A 14,911-nucleotide genomic window follows, 5' to 3' on the forward strand; every position below is an offset into this window, starting at 1 on the left:
AAATGCTTTCTTGTAGTTATATAATCTGTGTTCTCACTCGAAGAATCCCAAGAAACCCCAGCCAAATTTGATCTCCAACAGAGCAGGGTATGCAGGATAGAAAACGCAAGCCAATTTTAGGGAGTCAGGTGACCCAGTGAAGATCAACAGAGCTAGAATTGGGAGGCCTGAGGGATGGGTGGGAGAGGTATTATGGTACCTGTGGACTGGGGAGTAGCATTCTCAAAATCATATGTAAAATTTCTAGGTTAGTGATTTCACTGGCCCAAGATGAAGAAAAGGCAGCATTGTACTTTTGTGTACAGTACTATTGTGATTGATTTTCTGGAAGCGTTGCTGCCTTTATTTCCAGGGACTTAATGTCTGCAAACCATAGAACTATCTAGATCGGCCTGTTTTCCCATTAGAGCACTGCTGTGAAGTCAAATCAGAATTTAGGATGAGATAAGTTGATATTTAGATTATTCCAAATTTAAAATAATGATGTTTTAAACTAAAGGACTTTCAGCCCTTCCCATTTGTGTTTATTTTTTAAATGACTACCTTTATTTCAGTACAAATACAAAGATGGTTATCGAAAGCAACTTGGCCACCACATTGGAGCCCGGAAGGTTGAGGATGACCCCAAGATGATGTGGTCCATGCATGTGGCCAAGATCCAGAGTGACAGGGAGTACAAGAAGGACTTTGAGAAGTGGAAGACCAAGTTCAGCAGCCCAGTGGACATGCTGGGGTTGGTGCTGGCCAAGAAGTGCCAGACCTTAGTCAGTGACATAGATTACAAACATCCCCTACATGAATGGATGTGTCTGCCTGACCAGAATGATGTCATCCATGCTCGGAAGGCCTATGACCTCCAGAGTGACGTGAGTACCAGGACCCATTGTATACATCTGGTGACCATGCTTATGATAATAATGCACAGTGATACATAGATAATGGTCTAGGATTAGTTAGAGCCCTCAAAAGTAATAACAGTTTTTCTTTCCGCCTCTCGTTGATTGCACCTTTTCTTTTAGAGAGAATATGATACCATCAAGCTATATTTAATTGGGCTTCATATTTGAAAATACATAGACATGAAATGTGGCTATTAAAGTTTTTCAGTCTTTTTTTTTTTCATTTTTTTAAATCAAGTCTCATTTGTTTAAATCTGCTTTAGTAATATTTGCTTTTGTGTTTGATCTCACCAGAACATTTACAAATCAGATCTCCAGTGGCTAAGAGGCATCGGCTGGGTCCCCATCGGGTCTGTGGATGTGGTCAAGTGCAAGAGAGCCGCAGAGATACTGAGTGACAACCTCTACCGCCAGCCTCCGGACAAGCTGAAGTTCACCAGTGTGCCTGACTCCCTGGAACAGGTGCTGGCCAAGAACAACGCCCTCAATATGAGCAAGGTAAGCCCCCAGTTTGGGGGGAAGTAAAATGGAACCATACATCCTTGAGAATATCTATGGTTAATTTAGTGTTTTTCATTTTATCCAATTGCCATATTGTGTTTAGTGATTTGGTTGCATTCTCTATGCAGTTACATCAGGATTCCAAAAATGTATGTGGGAGTTTCTGCTTTGACATCTCTTGTGAAATAGCCAGAGTAAAGAATAGGATAGATGTTTGGTGTTCAACTTGTCTTCAGTCAGTGGGAGTTTGATATCAATGATGGTTTGATATCAAGGTTTCTTTCTTGTTGAGTACTCATCTAGGTGAATGTAAAACAAGTCAGATGCAAATTGCCGTAACATTTATCAAAAAGAAATCTGGAGAAGGTATACCCAGTTACATTTGCAGTTCATAAACAACAAAACCATGGGAAGAATTTAAGGTAGCCACAGTATATAGTGATATGTGTATATGCTTGGAAAACACTTGTAATATAATTGGAGGTGATCATGTAACGAAACACACACGTTTTCTTTTTCTACTTAGTCTGCGTTTATATTTAGTGACAATAAGTATCTTGTCACTTCAAAGAGATCGAAGAGTATTGGCATACAGCACACAGCATAGATAGTGAGGAGGCTGGCTTTCAGCTTTGTCGTGATCTCTAAATTGGAGACTCCTATTTACAACAAACATTGTTTTTCTCATTCATTACCCTTTTTATCATTCACAGCGCTTATACACAGAAGCCTGGGACAAAGACAAGACCCAAGTCCACATCATGCCTGATACACCTGAAATTATGTTGGCAAGACAAAATAAAATAAATTATAGTGAGGTAAAACCATTTGTTTTGGTTTCTTGATCTGACCACATTGATTTTTTGCTGATGTAATAAAAAAGTTAGAATTCTGGATTTAATCCTCATATGCACCAATTAGCTTAGCTTTGTCTTTTTATGCCCATCACCCTGCCCTGAATATATGGCTGTCTATCAAAAGGTAGATAGATAAGAAGATACAGAAATAGATAAATACAAAAAATGTCTCTATGTCCAGAGAAGGAAAAAAAACCTCTCAACTATGAGTGATTGAAACTAATTATAATTTTAATTTAAAAATAATGATTGCTATTTATCAGATTAGTACTTCAATATTCTGTGAGTTTTTCTTCAGTTACCTGTAAAATGGGATAAAAATACGTATCTTGAAAAGTTTTTTGTGGTGACTAAGTAAGGTTGTATGTAATATGCCCAGCATAGAGCCTGACGCAAAATAGATGCTTAAGAAACTTGAATTTCTTCCCCATACACTCAAGTTACCATGCATGTTAGATTTATATAATGTGCTCAAAATAACTTGAAGTTTATTTACAAGAACTGAAATGAGAATTCTCAAATCCATCCATTTCAAAATTGCCTGAGGACAATAAAATATATTTTTTAAATGTGTTATCTCCCACCTCACTAAACTGGTCATCACATATCTTTGCAGCCCAGAAATACTGCTGCAGAAACAGCTTCTTGCCCAATTTTACTTGCCAAAGTCAACAATTCTCTGGTTTATTCAAGAAGAGGTTGATTTTGTACATGTTTTTGTGTCTTCATTTAAAAAAAAAAAGACTTTTCTTGTTTGAGAGCATTGGAACATTAAGTACTCGTTTTCAAGACTTGACCATATTCATTCTTCTATCTACTAACTACTTCTGATTATAATAATGTGGCCCTAAAGAGGAGGCATGCTTGTATCGAGTAACCATGACAAGTGAGAAACCAAGAGGATACGATGTCCTTTCCTCCAGCATCATAAAGTAGACCTGAGGAAAAACCTGATCATAAGTATTTGATTGCTGTTGGCAATTCGAGCAAGCTGTTGTTCTCTTGGCCACAGAGGCTCTCTGTTGCTTTAGCGTTTCCCAAGAGGTCTGTCTCACCCCAGACAGATGAAATTAGTTTCTATCTCAAACTGTAATGACGCTTTTAAGCCTTTCCCTTTTGTTAAAATTAGGTCAGATGAGATAGGTGTTTTTTTGTTTGGTTATTTTTTTGTTTTTGTTTTTGTTTTTGTTTTTTCCAGACTGAGAGGAAATTGGGCTTTTATTGCCACAATTTTCAGCTTGATTTATTTTCTCTAAAATTACATGAGCGGGGCACTTAGGTGGCTCAGTCGTTAGGTGTCTGCCTTCGGCTCGGGTCGTGATCCCGGGGTCCTGGGATCGAGCCCCAGTTCAGGCTCCCTGCTCAGAGGGGAGCCTGCTTCTCCCTCTCCCTCTGCCCCTGCTTGTGTTCCCTCTCCTGTAGTCTCTGTCAAATAAATAAATAAAATCTTAAAAAAAAATAAAGTTTAAAAAATAAATAAAATAAAATAAAATAAAAAGACACGAATATGTTAATTACCTAAGGGCTGTCTCCTGAAGATTAGATTTCAGAATAGCTCTCTTGAGTTTTTTCTCAACCCACCTGGTACCTTCATTCCACACTTAGCTCATTAAATATAAACCAAAAAACAAAGCAACCACATTTAACTTTTTTTTCTTAAATTTTCATTTACTTTTTCTAGTTCTCTTGGGTAAATAACTTACCAAACAAGCTTTAAAATGTAGTCTAGATGGTGACCAGAAGTATTATCTTCTTTGAAGCCCTGCATCTTTTTCAAACGTTGAAAGAATGAAATAAATCTATTTGTTTGGCCTGAAGACATGAGATGATTTAAACACATTTTTTCCACTTATGCTTAAGGACAGAGTCCTCCGAGGAAAAATATAATAGAGGAGTTATTTGACTTTCCAGTTACAAAATAAACATTCCTAAGAATTTTTAGGAAGACCAAATGCCCTTGGGATTTTTTCCCAAATGTATCAAATTTATTCTTATTTCACTTTAACTTTTCCCTTATAAAAACCGTATCTTGGGAAGAATGTAATTTGTCACGTATTAATAATCTACATTAAAAACATACAAAAACTTCCTTCTAGGACTCTTAGGTCATTTAAAAATTAAGCACCTCTGTGTCATATTTAAAGATATTATTCCAGTATTTTAAATTCAATCTAACATGAGAGTGGGGCATAATAATGAAGCAATTAGTTTTCATTATTTCTGCCACACCATTTAAAGGCTTTCCTTACGTTTAAAATTTTGTCTTTACACAGCCTCAACAATGACAAAATACTGAATATTATAAAGTAGAAAGAAAGATAAAGCCCTAAAGAATCAAGATCATTGTTTACCCTTAAAACCATAGGTAATTTCTGAATCCTTTTTCCAGAACTGTCTATGGGTTCTGAGACTGCTTCCCTTGACTCAGTTAACTCTCTTAAGAGAGGAAAGGGGAGACACTGAAATGAAGGATTAAGTTATTCCATCATAGACCAGTTTAAGAACTATGCCTCTGTTTGGGGCATACAGATGACACTTTACGTGTCGTTGAGGAGTAAAACAGTCTTTCCAGTGGGTATGCTGACTTGCAGTGTTTTAAGCAGATCACTTCACAGAGCTTCCACTCTCCTAGTTCCCATCTAAGTTACCCGCCTGGGAGGGCCCCTGTCTTAGGTGGTGTCCACTTCTTCTGTCTTAGCCACTCTTCTTTCACTTTAAAACAAAAAGCACAGATTAAAGGCCCCGAAACAGATGAGACAGCCAAATGCCACTGTTCCTGACTTGGGTGCTAGGTAGAACAGCAGTAGTGCTATAAAGGACGTTATTGGAACAGTTGGTGACTTCTGAATATTCACCATCTATTAGCAGTATTGTGTCAATATTAAACTTCCCAAATTTAATAAATATATTACGGTTGTAAAAACGACTTTATTCTTAGGCAATACATGAACTTAAGCATTTAAAAGTGAAAGTCATGATGTCTACAGTTTACTTGCAATTGGTTCCTATTATTGAAAATAAGAAATATACATACCACACATACACACGAGAGAAAGACAAAGTAGATATGGTAAAAGCGTTAATAAAGGGCTAGCTGGCTGTTCATTGTACTATTCTTAAAACTTCTCTGTAGGTTTGAAATTTTTCAAATTAAGAAAAATACACATATTTAAATATTAAGACATACTTTAAGATATATAGGTAAGATTTTATAAAGATTTTATTTCTAAAAAGAGAGAAAAAAGAAAGGCCCACCTGTGCCAGCAGTTAATGTGATGCATGCCTGAGAGTATTAAAAACAAACAAACAAACCAAAAATCCGTGCTGATTTAATTCACTAATGTCCACCAAAATCTTTTTCAATCAAGGTACCATGAGTTCCTATAAATCACAAAAATAACATTAAGAGATGCAATAATTTTTACTTTTTATGTTTAAAAATTATCAAAATGTATATTTTGTTTTGATTTAAAAATATTAGCAATTATTTTAAGTTTTATTTTAACATGATATAGCATTGGTCAAAATTCTTATAGGTGGCTCACAAGCAAAAACGGCTGACCACTTCCAGGATAGATGATTTGTTTAATGCACTGGTTCTCAAACTATGTTCCCATGGAACACCTGTGTTCCACTTACCACAGAAACTGAACAGTGGGGTCGTTTTCCAATTTACAGAAAAAAATTATCAAATGTAATTTTATCAATTGTGTGCTTTCAACTCATAAATTCTTGGTACCTGCTATTCCTATGTCTGCTAGCAGTTTCTAGCAGTCGACAAAATGAATAGGGAACAAATTGATATTAACACAGACATTCAGGAACAGCAGATTATCCTTAGTTCAGCACTGTTTTATTTTGCATACATACTCATAGCGGTAGTATTGTGTATTGTTACACGCCCATATTCTTTGCTAATAAAATTGTTCCTAATTCAAATGTGGTGTTAAATAAATCAACATCCCTTGGTTGTTTCGTGAGAAGAGCAAGTGCTGAACGATCTAGCACACTTGAAAGGTATTGACTTGGTGTCTATAATCTCTAAGGGTTTGTGTAAGAGAACTTGATATGTTCAAACCTGCTGAATGTAAAATTTCACCTTTTATACGTAGTTTGGATAAAGAGAGAGTAAAAGATTTTTTTCAAAAGATTTAAGGCTGAACATTTTAGTGCAGTGAGTTCTGCATCCAAAGTAGTCTTCTTTTAGCAAAAATACATTTTTAGAGTGCAAGTGAGTACTATATCTAAAAGCCATTACTTCTTTCCTCAGAACTTCTACCGTCAGGCCATGGAAGAAGCCAAGAAAGAAGGCTATGACTTGAGGAGTGACGCCATTCCCATCGTGGCTGCCAAGGCCTCCCGGGAGATTGCCAGTGATGTAAGAGCTGACCACATCCTTCCCTTTGCTGCTACCAACAGGCCAGGACCCTACAGAGGGTCATAGCGGGAATTCTGTAGTCATCATCCATAGGTCTGTAGTCCCCCATCTTACCTGCCTTCATTGTGCAGGCAGATAAATTGAGGATTTGAGACAGTAGGTAACCTGCCCAAGATTGCAAGCATCATAGAGACAAAGCCTGGCCTGGAATGTGATTCTTTTGACTCTTGTCCTTTGGTCTTTGCTTAACAAGATTGAGTGCCTTGATTAAAGCTAGATAGACGTCTGTTGAGCTTCTCATAAAAGCTTATAAGCTCTCCCCAGGATATACCCAAGACAAAGATACCAGGAAAGAAGCAGGCTTTAACAGAGTTCTCCCCCATGACTTGAGGAAGGACAGAGGATAGCAAAAAAGCTATGTGTCCTTGCTGAGGGGTCCACAAAATCACTATTCCTTTACCTTGAAAATGAAGACCTCAGATTCCTGGACAACTTCAGTATTAATCCAAATAGTAGTGAATTGTCCGTTTGTGTAGGTTTTTCTTTTTAATCATGATTAAAAAACATAACGTAAAATTTACTGTCCTGACCATTTTGGAGTGTATTGTTCAGCAGTGTTAAGGATATTCTCACTATTGTACAACAGACTCCCAGAACTTTTTCATTTTGCAAAACGGAAATTCTGTACCTATTAAAACAACAAAAATTGCCTATTTTTAAGCTACCCCTTCTATATTATTAGTGCAGAGGAAATTGTTTCTCAGAATACCCTAGGAAAAAAAGATTAATAAACCTCTCGTTTGAGTCCACCCACAGGACCGAGTTCTGAGACACTGTTCATCACTGTAATTAAGCTCACCTTTTCAGAGTTCACTTTTTAATCACTTTTTATCAACATACAATTTTTTACCATACTATAAAGGGATCGTTGTGGTGTTAGTCTGTGGAAATGTGCGAATGAGCACAGCATCCTCTCGGATGGGAGTAAGCATTTTCCAGTGTGTGATGTCTCAGCAGCACGTGATGAAACTCCCCTAGTGTCTTTCATTTTTTTTTTGAAGATTTTCTTTATTTATTAGAGGGAGCAAGGCTGAGTGGGGGTGGGGGAAGAGGCAGAGGGAGAAGCAGACTCCCCATTGAGTGGGGAGCCCAACACAGGGGTTACTCCCAGGACCCATGAGATCATGACCTGAGCTGAAGGCAGCCGCTTAACCGACTGAGCCAGCCAGGTGCCCTGAAACCTCTCTAGAGTCTTCAGGATTTCAGAGAAAAGCCTCATCACAAAAAGAATGACAGGAAATAGCCCTTGGTGCTCCCTCCTTCTCCCTCCTTACTCACTGGTTTCTCTCTTTCAGTACAAATACAAAGAAGCTTATCGTAAGCAGTTGGGTCACCACATCGGTGCCCGAGCAGTACACGACGACCCCAAGATAATGTGGTCTCTGCACATTGCCAAAGTGCAGAGTGACCTTGAGTACAAGAAGGATTTTGAGAAATACAAGACCAGGTACAGCAGCCCGGTGGACATGCTCAATATCGTTCAGGCCAAGCTGTGCCAGACGTTGGTCAGCGACGTGGACTATAGACATCCGCTGCATGAGTGGACCTGCCTGCCCGACCAGAATGACATCATCCAGGCTCGGAAAGCTTATGACCTCCAGAGCGACGTGAGTACCCCTGAGGCTTGTTCTGCACGTTGAAAGCAGATCTAAGACGCGTCCCTGGCTTCTGTCTGATGCCGGTGGACTGGAATTTATTTGTGTATTTTAAATGATATACGATTAAATGTTTAAAAAGTGTTTCCCACAGAAAGCACTACAATTTACTTCAGTTTTTCTTCCCCAAAAGTCATACGTAAAAGAGGAGATAAAATATGTATTGGCCATTACATACAGGTATACTTCTTCCTGGTGTTTCAGGCTTCCTTTGCATGAGTTAGATGAAACTGAGTTCTCAAAAATATATAGCTGCACATTTTTTGGCTGAAGAGGTAGAAACGTGGGTGTGGAGGGAGGTGGTAGAAGTAGGAACAGAAGTATATGATGCTAAGTTATTTCAATGAACATTCATATTTTATACCTACTGACAAGGAAATACTAAGATATTCTTGTCTTTTTCAAAACTGGTCATCAAATTCTTATAAACAGTTAGCATGCACTATTGAGAGTAAACTGAAATGAATAATGAGGGTAGTATCTAATATATTGTCTTTACAACACCATGTGACACACTTGACATTTTGTGATTTTGAAGGTGGATATAAAGATGTTTTTAAAGTTCTTATTACACACAAGAAATGTAGCTGTGTGTGGTGATGAATGTTAACTAGACTTCGTGTGATCGTTTCACAATATATACATATACTGAGTTATGTGGTGCACTTGAAACTAATACATTGTTACATGTTAATTATACCGCAACTTAAAAAATGCAAGTCAAGAGCGTGATTTGCAAAGGTTAATATTACTACATGTTGAAACTCATTACTATAGTTGAATTTCTCTTCTTTTCCCTTAAAAAGAAAGGCAAGAGGTTTTGTGACTGCAGCACTCACACAGCCTTGGTCTGAGTGTGGGGTCTCATTGGAAGCTGTTAGGTCGCACTTTGCAAAGCTAAAGAAACCCTGCTTTTGTGTAAAAATCCTGTAACACCCTCAAGAGGAGGTGTCGTCTTCTTTTTACAAAAATTCTTTCATCATTCTTGGTACAATCCTCTATACCAAAAAATGCTCAGGGAAAAAAATTATTCTCAGGATTCAGTAATGCTCATGAATGAGTGATGAGCTAGGCTGGGAGCTTTATCTGTCCATCCGTACTTTTGTACTTCTCTAGCCATTTTGTGACTATGAATCTGAAACTTGAAGTAGGAAATATGATTCCTATCCATTGATTTGCAGAATTTATATAAGTCAGACCTTGAATGGTTGAGAGGCATTGGCTGGGTTCCGATTGATTCCGTGGAAGTTGTTAAAGCCAAGAGGGCCATGGAGATACTGAGTGAAAATATCTACCGTCAGCGTCCAGAGACACTGAAATTTACCAGCATCACTGACACTCCGGAGCAGGTGTTGGCAAAGAGCAATGCTATGAACATGAGTAAGGTGAGTTTTTACCCCTTACTGTTAGATCGAGGAATTCACCATAGGAAAATGTAAAAAATCTGACATGTTACAGCGTTCCTATAATTCTTTTAGGATTTAGGATACCTTTTAAAATGATTTTTCCATTATAATACCGTAGTTACTTAATAATACTTCAAGATATTAAACTATTAAAAATACTATGTGCTATAATTATTTCATAATTGCAGAGTTTACTGCAACCCAATTATACTTTTCAGATTGTTAAAGAATTTTAACAAGGAACGGTAACAACTGGGTCAATGAAATAGTAAACTGGTAAGCTAAATACTCTTGGAAATAGTAATTTATCTACATGAAAAGTAGGAATTTATGCAACTTTAGTCATTTTACTTCTGCTTTGTTTAGAGGAGAAGTGATCGGCACATAATCAAAAAGAAAAATGCCTGTGAATGCCCAAACAATTTTTCTCACTTTCCCCCCCCCACCAGCGCTTATATACTGAAGCCTGGGACAATGATAAGAAAACGATCCACGTCATGCCGGACACACCAGAAATCATGCTTGCCAAACTCAATCGCATAAACTACAGTGATGTGAGTACACTATTGGTCATATAATGAACAGTAAGGCAAAAAAAATGAGCTGTTGTAACTCTTTCCTTGGTGAAATGTTTCAACTAATTTGTTATACATACTCCAAACTAACATGAGCAGAAAAGAGTTCTCTCTTGATTCCATTTTGGGCTGTGTGATAGATCCACAGTATAGACCAGCCTTTTAGCAACAGGGAATCAGAGAATGGAACGCTTATGGAGAAAGACTTCAATGGGAATGACATTCCTACTGCGTTTCCCTACCGGTCAGTGTGGGTATCACGTCATTACTTGATTAAACAATTATTTAGCAGGCAGGGTGCTGTACTGGAACCCAGTGGGTTATCATGCCGTGTGTTCTTTTGGTGCTTCAGTAATGTTCTGGTTACCATTTAATGCTCTTTGCAAGCATTTTTCTAGGCATCTCTTTCAGGACCAGTATTTTCATCAGGGCAATCATCCTGAAAGCCTACCATACAGACTAATCATGGTCTGTGATGAGAGTCCATAGCAAAATGAAAATATAAACACAATATATTGGGTTTTCCTTAAATCCAAATATATTCAATTTGAAAATAATGTCCTTATTCTTTTTCCTTCTGTAGTATTAAGATAGCCTTACTTTTATATTATGATGGTGAAAGTAAGTAGTTATTTTTTTATATGTGCTTATTTGGCAAAACAAAATTTTGGCAACCACATACTGATCTCCCCACCATTTTTTTTTTGAAATTTAGCAATCAGTAAAATCCCAAAGTTTAGAACATGTGCCTCAGAGTCCTTATGCACCTATGAAGCAGTTTTGTAGAAACCCACCCTCATACTTGATTTTGTGGATTTCTTTCGATAGTTTAAATGAGGACAGGGAAAATTTAATAATAAACAGCTTTATTTTTTTATGAAAGGAGTAATGATTAATGACTCTCTTTTCTACAGAAACTCTATAAACTTGCTTTGGAAGAGTCCAGGAAGGAAGGCTGTGACTTGCGTTTGGACGCCATCCCAATCCAGGCAGCCAAGGCTTCAAGAGAGATTGCTAGTGATGTAAGTTGGTGTTTTTGGAAGAGGCATTTCTTACTCAAAGATGTTCCCAAATGGCAGCTTTTGTCATTTTTCTTGGCAGAATTTTGGTTGTCTCTACAAGTCTCAATTTCATGTAGTGATTCCCCCATGTACAAAGTTGCAAATGAAAAACAGAGAAAACCACAAGATACTGTGTCCATTATACCTGTTAATCAGGGATAGAGGTATAGTCTTTAAAAATGCATGTTTTATAGACACTAAAAAATGGGTTCATATTTTTGTGCCTCAGAAGTTGAGCAGATGTTTGTAGAAACATTGAAAGCACGTGTAAGTCAGCCAATACAAATGGGAGTTCTGGGGACGCCTGGGTGGCACAGCGGTTAAGCGTCTGCCTTCGGCTCAGGGCGTGATCCCGGCGTTCTGGGATCGAGCACCACATCAGGCTCCTCCGCTATGAGCCTGCTTCTTCCTCTCCCACTCCCCCTGCTTGTGTTCCCTCTCTCGCTGGCTGTCTCTATCCTGTCAAAAATTCTAATTAAAAGAGATATATTCTAAAATATTCTTAACAACACATTTTTAGAAAAAAATAGCCACATCTTTAAGTAGATGTTCTTTTAGATTGTACACAATGTTTTATCTTTCCTTGTTAAGCAATTAAATGTAAAGTACATAGTGCAGTTTGATAGAAGGGAAAAATATTAGGAACTAGTAGCTCTCACCTACTTGTGATGTCATCTTGAACAAATCACCTAAGACCCCTATAGGCTTTAGGTTTCTACTTTAGAAAATAGAGTTGATAATATTAACCTTTCTCCTTCACACTAAGAAAGGAAAAATCCAAAGAAATAATGTGTGTATGAAATTATAAAATGTTATATAAATGAGATGTTCTTATCATTAGACTCATAACCCTTTTCTTTTTTCAGTACAAGTATAAGGAAGGGTACCGCAAACAGCTCGGCCACCACATTGGGGCCCGGAAGGTGGAGGATGACCCCAAGATAGTATGGTCGATCCATGCGGCCAAGATCCAGAGTGACAGGGAGTACAAGAAGGACTTTGAGAAGTGGAAGACCAAGTTCAGCAGCCCAGTGGACATGCTGGGGTTGGTGCTGGCCAAGAAGTCCCAGACCTTAGTCAGTGACATAGACTACAAACACCCCCTACATGAATGGATGTGTCTGCCTGACCAGAATGATGTCATTCAGGCCCGGAAGGCCTATGACCTCCAGAGTGACGTGAGTGGGTCTAATATTCATCAGCATGTGTTTATTTCTATTATGTTCATTTGAAGATTTAAGTGGCTCTATTAAGCAGTTCATGAATGGGGCAGCAATCTGTCCAGCAAGTAGAGGGTAACTCCAAAGAGTTGTAAAACATGGAAGGTTTTAGAGGAGGGACCACAGGACAAAGAAGTTATCAGCAAAAGAAAGGATTATTTCAGACAGGGTCACCTTCCCTTAGGGGGAGTTGAAGGAGGTCTTATTAGGTGAATTACCTTTTTCCTTTGGGGATAGAGAGGGTCCATGTGACAGATTACCTCCTTGGTGCTGACCACATCAGCATATGTTTAAAAGATATTTTAAAGGGGTTCTAACTTTTTTGTGCCATGGAATCTTTTGGCAGTCCTGTGAACCTAGAGGCAGCTTCTCAAGACAATGTCATGAAATGCATAAAATGCAGTATATAGGTTTCAGGAGAAATTGATCACATCAAAATATGGTTATGAAAATATTAAACTGAATCTGACATAGTAATATGCATAGTTTTTTTAACACATTAAATAAAAGATCTAGCATTGGGCGTGATAACTAGTTTAATTTCAAAGAGGTAATGAGCATAAATATTTTAGGATGACTGCAGCAACTGTAATAGGATATGAAAATATTTGTGATTTTTCTTGCTGACAATGTCTCATACAGTGCTAATGCTACTATGACCTGTGGCCTATACTTATAACTGAAAGAAACGCTATATTTCAATGAGAGGTTAATAAACATTTTATGTTTTTCCATTCAAGTTCATTGATGCCAGGTTCAGAATTGCTGGTTTAACACAACCTAATTTTCCAAATGAATTGATTGCATTATCGCATTATCATTTTTCTGACTGCTTAAAAGAAATATCTGTTACTGTGCCAGGAAGTTTAAGAACGAACTGTACATATTGGAAAAATTTTTCTAAGAAGCTGAAAATAGTAGCTCTCTAGAAATAGGTGAGGTACTTCTGTTGTCAGCCAGCAGATTGTCCTTGGGACTCAAATGCTACCTCATTGGTATAGTAGCTCCTTGTTTTTTTTGATCAGGCCCTGACAAGCAGCTGCTTTTGAAGGAATGATAATCATAGTGGCATTTAAGAAAGAGTTTTCCCAAAAAGCCATAGAAACAAAAAGAACTGTTACCTTTATTTATGAGAAAAGTTCTCCTTTAGCCAATTATTTAAATTCAGAAAAGGAAAATGAAGAAGAGATAAATATCTTTTTTTACTTAAATTATAACATAACGAAGGGGATTGAGGATAAGATAGATAAGAGTAAAAATACATGTAATCTTTGGTTTAGGAGCGTACATATAGAGTCACATGAAAAAAGATGCCCCTTTTTTGTCCCCAGATAGCACGTTAATTCCACATGTGGTCAGCTAGTAGTGTTCATCTTTATGATATGTGGCTAGTTGTGAAGACCAGTACCCCATGGGATAGGAACAAGCTGTATTCTGAGAGTATTCTTCCCACACAAGGAGCAACAGGCAATCAAATCAGAGAATAAATACTTTCTACCTGGGGACAGTCACTAATTTCCTAAAATGGGTTTGCATCAGTGAAATTGCATATTACTAGATTTTACGAGTCTTTAGTTTACGTGCTGCCAAAGTGAGCACAGATTTTATGAGTCTTTGAACCAGAAAACATTGGCTACTTTCAGGGACAAAGTGTTTGGCTAGCCACTCTACCCCAAAGTAAGCCAGTTCTGTGGGTGTTCCTGGAAATTCACACAAGACTCAGAATTATACGTCGTCTCTCTATGCTGAATCAAGATCAGACACCAGGCTGTCAAGGTAATATTTGACATTATTTCATTTTCAGGCTATTTACAAAGCTGATCTCGAGTGGCTGAGAGGCATTGGGTGGGTGCCCATTGGCTCTGTAGAGGTCGAGAAGGTGAAGAGAGCTGGAGAAATCCTCAGTGAAAGGAAGTACCGCCAGCCCGCAGACCAGCTCAAATTCACATGCATTACAGACACCCCAGAGATTGTCCTGGCCAAGAATAACGCCCTGACGATGAGCAAGGTGCGTATCCAATGGTTTCCAATTCCTGAGTCACCTCCCAAGTCCATGTGAGAGATATTGTCCTGGCCAAGAATAATGCCCTGACGATGAGCAAGGTGCGTATCCAATGGTTTCCAATTCCTGAGTCACCTCCCAAGTCCATGTGAGAGATGCCCTCCGAGGTTTCCAGAGAAAGGAGGTGTAACGGGCCTGATTTTCACACAGGTCTTCAACAGAGTATCTATTTGACTTCTAGTTGAGCCTGCATGTACTTCTCAACCCTGTATCCCCTAATTCTCTGTGTGCACGAGG

General features: G+C 38.2%; 1 protein-coding gene across 1 annotated transcript in view; it reads left to right on the forward strand.

Annotated features, from left to right (window-relative positions):
* Positions 1-14,911, forward strand: part of NEB (nebulin) — a 271,288-nt gene that overhangs the window by 142,470 nt on the left and 113,907 nt on the right. Inside the window, exons 70-76 of the mRNA XM_040644991.1 lie at positions 6,528-6,635; positions 7,991-8,302; positions 9,532-9,735; positions 10,206-10,310; positions 11,246-11,353; positions 12,259-12,570; positions 14,417-14,620. Coding sequence (XP_040500925.1) covers positions 6,528-6,635; positions 7,991-8,302; positions 9,532-9,735; positions 10,206-10,310; positions 11,246-11,353; positions 12,259-12,570; positions 14,417-14,620 — 1,353 coding nt within the window. The remainder of the gene's footprint in view (positions 1-6,527; positions 6,636-7,990; positions 8,303-9,531; positions 9,736-10,205; positions 10,311-11,245; positions 11,354-12,258; positions 12,571-14,416; positions 14,621-14,911) is intronic.

Source organism: Ursus maritimus, unplaced genomic scaffold (assembly GCF_017311325.1).
Source record: "Ursus maritimus isolate PB19 unplaced genomic scaffold, ASM1731132v1 scaffold_1, whole genome shotgun sequence".
NCBI lineage: Eukaryota > Metazoa > Chordata > Mammalia > Carnivora > Ursidae > Ursus > Ursus maritimus.